Source organism: Montipora foliosa, chromosome 8, assembly GCF_036669935.1.
Source record: "Montipora foliosa isolate CH-2021 chromosome 8, ASM3666993v2, whole genome shotgun sequence".
Classification (NCBI taxonomy): Eukaryota; Metazoa; Cnidaria; class Anthozoa; order Scleractinia; family Acroporidae; genus Montipora; species Montipora foliosa.
Genome location: NC_090876.1, coordinates 29,655,522 through 29,667,110, shown reverse-complemented (window position 1 = coordinate 29,667,110; position 11,589 = coordinate 29,655,522). Strand labels below are relative to the sequence as shown.

Here is an 11,589-nt window from a genome sequence, read left to right as displayed (position 1 = left end):
TCATAACAAGTGCGCGAATACAACGCGTAAGCTCTTCAACTAAAACGCTACAATTTTGTGTCAACTGCGGCGATAATGATCACATGATTGGAGAGCCAGTGTTTAACTGTCAATCAGCGGAATTATTGGCAGAAGCAGACAGAAATCAAGATATTACTTCAATGAGAAAGCTTGATAAATGCTGTTCGGGGGATCAATGCTTTTCTCACTTATCCGTTCAACAAAATGACTGACTTACTCCTTTTATACAATTGGTCAACATTTACTTCTTCAAGAATCCTAGAAATTAACAAATTCACGAGAATACATCTTTCTTCCCGTGCGTAAAAACTAGCAAAATACACAAATATTACAAGCGAACAGCGCAAAAGAAAGAGTCCATTGTAGTAGCAACCCAAGCGCAATGCCAGTCGACTTGCCAAGTGCCAAACAAGATGGATGCCGGAATCTCACCACTTCACGAGTCACGGCCTGTCTGTTTAATCACAAGAATTATGAAACCAGTTTTGACGAGCAGAAACTTCACTTCGCCACGCGCTCATATTGTCGGCTGATATGTTTGTAAAAGAAGTAAACAGTATTTGTTAGGCGGTTGATGAAGCATCTGACTTGAATGAGTCCCATAAGGCAGACAAGCATTGTGGTCGGTGGCTAATTGCAATTCTCACGCCAAGTAAGCGTAAGTGTCTTTCTCTCCCTCCACTCGCTCAAGGTATTCTTTTTCAATTAAGATATCAATACACTTCTGAAAAGGAAACGAACAACATAATGGAAATAGAGTGTAATTAAAAACGGGTTGAAGTTAAGTGATTGCCAAGTAATCAAAGTTGACAAAGTCCCTCGATCAAAGTGACTCGAAATGTTACAATAAAATAGATCAGACTAGCTCAGGATGATGCTCTATTTAACCCAAGCAAGTGCTGCTACGTGCTTAGAGTGACAAGAAAACGTGCACACCTGAACGTTTCATACACTCTCCGTGATAAGTTAATTAATTGCATAGATCGCATAAATTACCTCGCTTTCCACTGATCTCAAGATCACAAAAGAAACGAGCACGTGGAGAGAATAACATCGAAAGCTAACAAAAGCCAAGGTCTCCTTAGACGGGACCGTGTGAACCCCGTCATTTAAATTTAAGGGAAAAGCTAGCAACACTCTCGTCTCTCTCTCAAGTCTATCGAAATACACTTCTAAAAGACAGAACTATTCTTTTCTACCATCACTATTAAATTAACTGGGTTTTACCTGGAATTATAATTCTCTTAAGATAGGTTGTTTACAGTGTATATACGGCTTTTATTTTGATTTTCTTCCATTTCCTTCGGTGAAAATCTCCTAAACTTTGACATTACATGACAATTGTCCTGAGGAATCTTCTGAAGGCCAAAAAAATAGGGGTTACAAAGGTAGTTTCGTCCCTTTTAACGAATTTGCGTTTTTTGGCTCCACTAAAAAAATTAACTTACAAAATATCTTGATGAATTGGCAGACGGAAGGTGTAAACAGTAATTACCGCTCGGCAAAATTTGAAGATATTTCACCGAAGAAAACTGGAGATATTTCACGTGAAAATGTCGTATTTTTTACATCGCACAACATACGTCACAGAATAGGAATTTGCCAAGATCGCCATTTGAGCATGCGTGAAATTTCCAACCACGTGCACGCGCGTACCTCTGCTTGAGATCAAATGTCTACCTGAGCCGCTGAGCGAAGTGCGATGGAATTTGGTCGAGGAGTGTCTACAAATATGGGAATCCCCATTTTTGCTAGTTTTCCGTAGCGTTCACGCCTCCAAGGATGGTTGTGTCCCTCGATCGATGGTTGTTAGAATCAGACAAGTTGTTCACAACACTGGGAAGTAATTTTTTTTAAAACTTGGCCTTCTGTTGGACTCCAAAGAATTTCTGGCCTTCTTACGAACAGTCAAACATTTCGAAAAGATGATACGTCCATATCATTTTGACGAAAAAACAGTTTGCAAAGTTGGGGAGACATATTTGTTTACTTTCCGCATGGTAGAGCCGCGCGTCGGTTATGTGAGCTTTAAAGCTCGCGCCATCACCCACTTTCTAGTAACCGGGTTGCGCGCGGTCAGGAAACTATATGAAGCCACCTTAAGGACGGTTCCTACTACTGTTATCGCCCATACATTCTGCGCATCTAGAGATACTTGGGTTTCCTATCGGTGATGGTTACCAATACAGTGATATATTTGCGCGGTTTAAAACTTTCCGGAGGAAGTAGATCTTAGTAAGTACTCTTGGTATCCAAAAAAACATTGGGGGTAACCTTGCATTTTTGAGAGATAATTAAGCTTCAATTTGAGAAAGACCACCATACATTACTTTCTATTTTAAAGCCTTTTAAAAATAATATTCATCAATTATCTTTGAAAAATGCGTGCTTACCCCCAATTTTCTTTTTGGATTTCAATAACACTTGTTAAAGGAGAACTGAAGACAAAAATGAAATATTTTTTCCTTCGCCAAATTTGTAGTACCTGACTTAGTTAAAGGAAAAAATCGAGTATTTGAGGGGTTCCTTACATTTTGACGTTTTTATGAGGCCAAAAAGATCCGTATTGATCACTTGATGGAAGTCCGCCATTTTGACTGTACTATAGCAGGCTTGGGCGCTAAGCGTGACGTCAATGCGTACACTTGCTTGAACGCGGGAAACTTGAAAAATGGTTCAGTGCGCTATTGTGGGCTGTTCTAGTAGAACTCTCATCGTTTCCCTGTTTAAAATGAAGTCCTTCTCAAGGAATAGATCATCCGAATTTAGAAGAAAAAATATCCAGCACTGTCACATCTGTTCGGATCATTTCAGTCGAACTCTCCTGTTTTGAAGGTGTCTTGGCCACAGCGGTCGATGCGATAATTGCATGTAATTGATGAAATATTAACTTTGCGACTCCATCGATTCCATTTACACCCAGTGAGTAAGCTATGTCTTCTTTATTCGGGAGATTTCAGTGGCAAACCCAGCGCCGGAGAAGTGAACCGAAAAGTTATTTTTGCAAGCAACTGGGGCACGTCATTTCGTGAATAGCCTTCGAACTTCAAGCTGGGTTTTATAAACTCGACAACGGTCATAAAGATGTTTAATTAAAGTTTGAAAATTCGCAAAATTACGAACAGAGCTTATGTGTTTACATACATGTTGTTCATTAATCGAAGCGCTCAAAATCCACGTGCTTGACTCAGACCCCACTATGGCAGTTTGTAACACTTTTCTTTGCAAGCACAAGGTCGAAAAGCTAGAATGCCACGTTACACAACGAATAGCTCGATCGGCCGGGACATCTGTTAATAGTTAAGAGCTGTATTAAAGTTAAAGTTTCTCAAATTGAATCGAAATGACAGACAAAACAATAGCAGCCAACAGAATCTCGTAGTAATCAAGTTGTTTTTATTGCCTTTTGAATACAATCAATTCACCTGAGATTTTGTTCATAGCTCCTCTATCTCGTGGGAAGAGATGCACTCCTTTTCTTGCTGTCCCGGCCTTCCAGTTCAAGCAAAAATCACAGCTGCACCAAGTCGTATTTCCCCTTCTTTAGTCTTCCCTTTCGGTTGCTTCCTGTTCCTCGGACTCTGAACTTTCTCGCATTGATTCGAAAGAATATGGTTCAAGTTCTGCCATAAACTTATGTGTATTAACGACGACGAAAGCGGAATACTACGTACGGTAACAGAAGATTTGAGTGAAAACTATCTGCTTGCTTGTGCGCAAAGACGTCACAAGATGGTGGCGGACATTCCTTTTTTGGAAGTAACCGGAAGAAAAAGCAAACAAAATGGCGCGCGATCAAATTGGAAAAACAACCAAGGATTTTGGGCAAATTCAAGGCCTTTCAAGATGAAAAAGGATTTTCCTAGTTTTTTGGGTAAAGGACGTTATATTTCGACAATAATAAGACACAAAAAAATTGATCTTCTAGCCTTCAGTTCTCCTTTAAGATCTACATTTCCTGCATAATCTTAAACGGGGCAAAAATACCTTTGAATTAGTAGGCACCATCCTTAAGCAGTGGAATAGTTTAAGCACCTCTATAGCGAATGCTACGTCTGTAAATTTATTCAAAAATTCCACCCGTAATGTTTACTGTTAAGCACATCTATTGTAGTTATAGATAAGTACATCTCTCGTACTTAACTAGCATGTACTCGTCTTTATGGTCAGTAACACTCGAACTTGTACGAGACTTGATCAGTAAGGAAAATTGCTAATGCTGGTATAAAGGGGTGATGTTATTAATTTATCGGCCTTTGTTTCGTTTTGCGGGAAATGACCCCTGCCCCAATTTAACTTTTTGTGGCATGAGTATGCGCCCTGAAAAGGACATCCAGTCCTTGTCTTAGGATACAGAAACCCGTTTTCATTATGACCTTTAGCCACCCGCCAGGTGCCTTGCACTGAATCAGATACAGATGTGCGTATGTGACGATCAGCTAAATGCAAAAGCGAATTCTCTTAAAAATAATAATAAAATAAAGACAGGTTTAATTCCTACAAACACCCTTGTCTTAGAAAAGAGAGGAGCCGAAATAAGCGACTGAACGGCTCATATACACCACGGCCTTTATCCTAAGACCCCTGAGAACCAGTAAAGTGCTTTGCCAAATAAGAGATACTCACGTACCTTTATGACAGGAACTCTGGGTTTGAATCTGCTGGACAGCTGTGACAACACCTCCGCCAGCAGAGGCTGGTGTTTTAGCATTTTCCTCATTTTCATGATCCGAACAATGGCTGCCTGTCAACAAACAAAACAAAAGCAAACATAAGTACACCGAAAATAGGATACAAAATAATGGGGATGCAGAGATGCGTAGTCGCTTTATTTTACCAACCAGAAAAAGCATCTTCACCTTTTTGACTGGCATTGACTTCGGGCAAATTTTATACTAGTGTAAGGAATTGCCACAGGAAAACACTAATTCCCCTCTGTGGACAGAAATGAGGTCCTGTTAGGGGCATGCGAGATCATCGTGGATTATCCAGTAGATGTGTGATTCATGCTTAAAGGCGGGTATCAATTGCGCCTCCCTTCTCTGCGATCCAAGCCCTCGACCATGAAGTTTGTTTGTGGGCTGAATTTCTGACAACCTGAATCTCGCCTCCCTCATCAATGGAAATAAAATTATGCCACACCAAAGCGTCAAAATGGGGAATAAAGTTGTTCACACACGGAGCTGCGACCATTTCCTTAGTTGGGATGGGGCGTCACCATCAAATTGGAGCAGAGAGAGACAATTGCCAATCGATGTTTATTCTGCTGCAGCACCACGTAGCACTACTCACTCGCTCTTATCTTTTCTCCTAATTCCTCTGCTAAGTAAATCCTATTCAAATCTTTACTTTTTCTATCCACCTAGTAGCCACGTGTGGCCCAAATTCTTTTTCTTTTCTTTTTTTTCGCGTTTATTTTTGCATGTTTCTTTCCTGAAGAAACGAAAAAAAGATAGTTAACACGTTTTAAGTAATCAGCAATTAGCCTTCCGGAGAATTGTATTAACTTTTGAAATTGTATCAACATATCTGTGTGTACTTGCTACCTGAATAAGCAGTTTTCTGTCCTCTTCAATATATTTGTGAGTTTGTTCTTGTTCCTGCCTCTGTTCTGTTTTCATCGGTACGTTGATATTAACTCTTAGCTTTTTACTGTAAATTAACCAAACGTCAAGATTCAAAGCAATATTCAAACAAAGTTTTCCATTTTTAGCCTCGTTTATTCGCAACGTCTTAACTGCCGAAAAGGGCAGTTCTCGTTTCAGTCAACAGGTTTTATAAAAAAGGCAAAATTCGTCTCCCTGAACCAAATCATCCCCCGGCGTGTGGAATGGCTGGTCACGAGCCTCGCAACATTCCCTTTGCGACACTGCTTTAGAATGTAATTCAGTCACTAATCTCTGTTCGGTTCTTTGGCCGGGTAGCCTCAGTCTTCCTCTAAGCGACAAGCTTTCGAGGATATTTATATCCACTCCTACTCCTCTCGAAAAACAATAGTTTCTATGGCAACATTGCATCAGACCCCTTTCCCTAAATTAATCTCTAGTTGTAAGAAGTGAATATTTTAAACACGACGCAAAGTTCTCTTAATCAAATTGAGGAGCCATGTCATATCTTGCAAGTCTGGACGAAACAAGGGACACTTTACACAAGCAGGATTATACACTTACTTTTTATATCCAAGAAAAAGACTAACGGATGAGTGGCGATCTAAGTTAGAGCCATCTTCAGATGTTTCGCAAACCTAAAGAAAAAAAAATAACAGCAAACTGTAAGCAGTAATAAGATATTCTTTTGCGTACCTTGTTACTTGCAACGTTCTTTAGATTAGTTTTCCTTGCTTAACGTTTACACAGTCAAAAAAAAAATTATCATCCAAAACGTTTTACTCACAAGAAGTTTCGACTTTAACAATATTCCTAGGACTTGAGAAAGAATATCCTGCAACCAAGATAACAGCAAATAACATAACTGAAAGGTTATCTGGAAGGAGTTTTTTTCCAGAAGATCTGAGAGTAAAAAAAAGCGGGCGTAACACACACTGCGTAATGATGACCACGCACACGTAGTCAGAGACGTGAACGAAAAGATCCATAATTTACGTCTAGTTCCTATTTCACGAATTCATAAATGAGTTTAGTTCCTGGCCCTCTGTAAGACCCTTTCACTTTACATACAAAAATGTTTCATTCTGGGATAACAGACAATACTATGAATCGTCCACATCGCGAAATACCGAAGGATGGAAAAACACGCGAATCACAGAAAATCAGCTGAATATGCACAAACCGGTTTAAGTTGAGTATGTTCTTGAATTTGCTCCAAAGTCAGATGGTCCGAGTTATTGAACATCAGAAGTACCGCCATTTGATAAGTGGAAGCCTGTAAAAACCGACCAAATATGCACTCAGTGATAACGGTCAGAAGAAACACATGCTCTGCATTGAACTTTCCAAAATCGTTATTACTGCCCCAAAATCTCGAGTTCGGGAGCCAGGAAGTAAAAGCCAGAATGGTGAGTCAACTAACGAATTCATTCCAAAAATATATGAAAAGTCATCACACTGTAGATCTCTGCAAAAGCAGTACAAACCGCCTGTCCCAGACTGTACTGTCAGAATACGGATGCTCAGGATGGTATTAGCCCATGCCACTTACATAAAGGCCGTTTACACGACAGAACAATTTGGGTCCGGACCCGTCAAAAAAGCGGTACGGACCCATAACTTTTGTAAAGAAACACTGGAGTTTCTACAGGGCCATAGGCGCCTACGGCCCTGTAGAAACTCCAGAATTTCTTTGCAAACGTTATGGGTCCGTACCGCTTTTTTGACGAGTCCGGACCCAAATTTTTCTGTCGTGTAAACGGCCTTTTAGAACGAACTTGGAAAAACTGTCCGCACTTTATAATCATTTATATGATTTCTCAAGCCCTTTCCGCAATGCACTGTTAAGGAATGGGCATTACATGGGAAACAAGACTTGATCATTTCAAGAAGTCTCTGGGGCGCAGTGGCCTCATGGTTAGTGTGCTCGACTCCGGATCGATTGGTCCGGGTTCGGGTCCATTGTGTTGTGTTCTTGGGCAAGACACTTTACTCTCACGGTGCCTCTCTCCACCCAGGTGTATAAATGGGTACCGGCGAAATGCTGGGGGTAACCCTGCGATGGACTAGCATCCCATCCAGGGGGGAGTACAAATACTCCTCGTCGCTTCATGCTACGGAAACCGGAGATAAGCGCCGGCCTGATGGGCCTTCTGGCTCGTAAGCAGTGACTTTCTTTTAAAAAAACGGTACAAAAAAACATGACAACCACGGAAAAAATTAGTCCCTGGAAAGAATCTCACCTGAAGAGTGTAGCGATTCTTGAAACAATTCGTTACGAGTTCACCCTAAAAGGATGAAGAAGAGGAGATGCTAAGCTGTAACATAACCCAAACCCATCAGACTACCGTGCGGGGAGGTCGCGGGAGTCAAATCTCCGGCCGGACAAACACTCAGGGTGGTTAAATAACAGAAGAGAAAGTGCTGGCTTTGTAATGGCATCTGCAAAGTTACGCTTTCTAGTCTTCTCGGATCGGAAAAGGACGATAAACCGTAGGCCACGGTGCATGTCACATCACTTGTGTGGGAAGTTAAAGAAGCCACACATGAAGTGTTCGAGAGGAGTAGGGAACGTATATGTAGTCCCCGGATGTGGGTGGTTTCTCCCTCATTCTGTTCTGGGGTTCCCTGTGAAGCCTACTTGTTATCCAGTTAATACTGTAAACTGTACGGCTTCCATTTGCATCACAACGCAGTCTGGCTAAGTCCCCCACAAATTGTTGTACACTGACCCTGAAAAGCCCCTAGGTAGGTAGGTAGGTGGGTAGGTTGGTAAGTAAGTACATGTAGGTTGGTTCCTTTCACCGCTAGGCGATTGAGCCCCGTTTTCCGAAAGGATGCACAATACAATAAACAATACACAAGGTTCATGCCATGTCTGCCACGCAACTTCATGAGAACCTTACCTTTGACATGTGATAAAGCCAGTGGAGTTTCCGACCGCTGTGCTGACTGCTATAGAATGTTGTAAAACGCTGATGACTTCTTTCCATCTAAAATGAAAAACAAAGCAAGTTCTGAATAGCACTGATTATAAAGTTATACTGAAGCTAACAGGTAACAGATGTTAGTAACACTTATGAAAGTAAGAAGGTGCGAAGGAGATACCACCGCCTAATTAAATATGATAAGCTTTCCTAAAATCCAGTGATAGTTTCCTCGGAAAAAAAAAATCATTTCAAATACAGGGCATTTCTTATGCTTCCCAACATAGACTGCGAATTTGTCGTTTCACTTCAATTCAAATACACTTTCATCAATTTTTGAATTGATTCTATCTAAAAAAAATTGCATGCACGTGTTTCCCCTGTAGAAGAGTTTAGGTTCTACATCATAATCTCCTTTCTCTTTCTGGACAGTGTGTGGGGTTCCTTAATGACCCATAGAAAATTGTGATTCCTGCCATTTCTATCTTGCTTATTCAGAAGTAGCACTAAACCTTTGTAGATTTCATCGTATCATTTATTTTCAAAGTGTAAGTGTTGTGACTGGGATTTCAACGCACAAAAGCAACTTAAGCCCGCCGCACACGGTGAGGAAGAGCTGAGCAAACTGCCTCGCGAGGCGGTTTGCTCAGCCGTTTTCTCACCGTGTGCGGGGAACTTTTGGTGAGAAATTGGCCTCGCGAGGCCGTGAGGAAAAAATCAAACATGTTTGATATTTTTCGCCTTGCGAGGCAAATTCCTCATTGTGTGCGGCCATCGTGAGAATCGAGTTGAGCTTGGTCAATGAAGCATCCAATAAAAATACATGGCATTCTCACGTGACTTCAGTGACGTCGGAATTTCTTCCTTCGACACCATCCTGAACCGCTGGAGTCACGTGAGTATGCCTTGTATTTTTATTGGCTGCTTGATTAAACCAAGCTCAGTTCGATTCTCACGATAGCCGCACACATTAAGGAATTTGTCTCGCGAGACCAAAAATATCAAACATGTTTGATTTTATCCTCACGGCCTCGCGAGGCGAATTTCTCACCACAATTTCCCCGCACACGTGAGGAAACGGCTGAGCAAACCGCCTCGCGAGGCAGTTTGCTCAGCTCTTTCCTCAAGTGTGCGGCAGGCTTTAAGCGGTTGGAAGGAGGCTGGAAAAATCCAGACTACAACGGAACATAAAAGAAAAGTCAACAGCTGTCATCTATCATAGACCGCAGATTTCAAAGGAATCCTCCAAAGTGGTTGCTTATCACATAAAATTTTAAAAGATCCCGAGAAGATCACCTCTGCTGGTAGAGAGAATGGTGCCGACTGTTGGAATGGCCACGATCCAGAACTAAGAACCTGGATTGAAAAGTCCACTGAAAACACAAACAAACAATCGGACAAAAATTACAGTTCAGCATCTATAAGGAAAAAATAATTCAAACAATTCTCAATCAACCATCCAAGCGAGCAATCTGAGAAACTCATGAAAGATATGAAGCATCAGCATCAACTGGGAACTCGGAAAAATCCAAATCCCAAATGGGATTTGAAGCCACGACCCTCCGTGATCTAATACAATACAATATACAATACATACATAATTGACCGCTCCCCATAGGGGCTTTTCAGGACCAATGAAACTCAACGAAACGACAGAACACAACAACAACTGTTAAGAATCCCAACTGGCCGGAGGCAAACCAGGTGGCTATTTACAAGTGCAGCTTGGAAGTTGATCCAGGGACTACCAGGATCAAATTCAACGAGAGAAAATAGAGAAAATAAAATATAAAAAATTCTGCTTTACGTAGATGCCGTGTGTGTTTTTAGTCGTTTCAGACGAAGAAATCGCGACAACCATTTCGAAAACATTGAATTGATTTTGCTTGCCGCAATTCAATGTGAGAAATACATACGCCACTTCGAAAAATACCATAATACTCGTTGTTTGTCTCCCCAAAATTTTGAATAAGCATTGTTTTTGTTTTCTTTTGGGACCATTGTAAGTCCCAAGAGAAACTGGAAACAATGCTTATGCAAAATGTGGGCGGCAAAAAACAAAGAGTATTATGGTATATTCCGAAGTGGCCTATTTCTCACATTACTCGCTTGGGTGGTTGGTTGGTTGCATCTCTGATATGCCGTAATGTGGCTGCGTAATGCAGTTAGCGAGGTGTTATCGCCGATATGCCTTAATGTGACTGCGCGATGAAGTTAAGAGTCATTCTTGGTTAAAATTAGACCATGTGACCCCGTGATGCAGTCGTAGTAAATAGCCACATTTCACCCTTGCTCACCACAGAGTTTCCAGTAGCTCAGTGGTTAACGCATCCATACTAGATAACGGAGGGTCGTCGCTTCAAATCCCATCTGGGGCTCGAATTTTTCCGAGTTCCCAGGTGATGATGATGCTTAATATCTTTCATGTAATTCTCAATCAGTTCAAAGTAAAAAACTTACAATCTAAGGCATCTGTGTTTGCTAGATGAGTCTTGAATTTGTCATTAAGATCTTTGCTAACACCGATGTCTTGGAACATTCTTTGCAGTTTGGAGGTGTACTCAAACCCACACGCTTGCTGTAAGAAAATGACAGGACAGCAGCAGATAATCAACCTTTGTATACACCCACGACACAGCTTTACTTGCATGAGAACTTCAATAAAATAAGAATGAAGTTTTGCACATTTTTTACCGGGTATACCAACGAGAAATTGGCTAATTGATGAACGTTCAGGGTACTTCCCGACCGTCCCAGATTTTGCCCAGAGATCGGAAAACAAAAAAAACGCCAGACATCTGCCTCAGATACTCCCGATATGCACGGGAAAACATGAAACGTGGTGCAACAGCAACATGGATCAACACGAGCTTTTGCCGCCGTGCGCTCAAATTATATCTGTTCTTGCCCTTTGCAGGCACAGGCACGATTGTATATACAGGGAAACTCTTTTGCGATATCCATGATAGATATACCATTTCCTTTTTCTGATTCTTCTACGAGCGATCTGAGGTATCCATGACCCTCTTCAGAGT

At 41.3% G+C, this 11,589-nt stretch overlaps 1 protein-coding gene across 2 annotated transcripts in view; it reads right to left on the bottom strand.

Moving 5' to 3' along the window:
• Positions 1-241: 241 nt before the first annotated feature.
• LOC138012458 (cullin-1-like) overlaps positions 242-11,589 on the bottom strand; it is a 40,427-nt gene continuing 29,079 nt past the window's right edge. Inside the window, exons 15-24 of one of the 2 annotated variants that reach the window (XM_068859234.1) lie at positions 11,015-11,132; positions 9,851-9,927; positions 8,534-8,620; positions 7,871-7,915; positions 6,811-6,903; positions 6,415-6,462; positions 6,192-6,265; positions 5,568-5,673; positions 4,652-4,765; positions 242-745 (exon numbers count right to left, since the gene is read on the bottom strand). In XM_068859234.1, coding sequence (XP_068715335.1) covers positions 665-745; positions 4,652-4,765; positions 5,568-5,673; positions 6,192-6,265; positions 6,415-6,462; positions 6,811-6,903; positions 7,871-7,915; positions 8,534-8,620; positions 9,851-9,927; positions 11,015-11,132 — 843 coding nt within the window. In that variant the 3' untranslated portion in view covers positions 242-664. The remainder of the gene's footprint in view (positions 746-4,651; positions 4,766-5,567; positions 5,674-6,191; positions 6,266-6,414; positions 6,463-6,810; positions 6,904-7,870; positions 7,916-8,533; positions 8,621-9,850; positions 9,928-11,014; positions 11,133-11,589) is intronic. The other variant, XM_068859233.1, reaches the window with a different exon arrangement.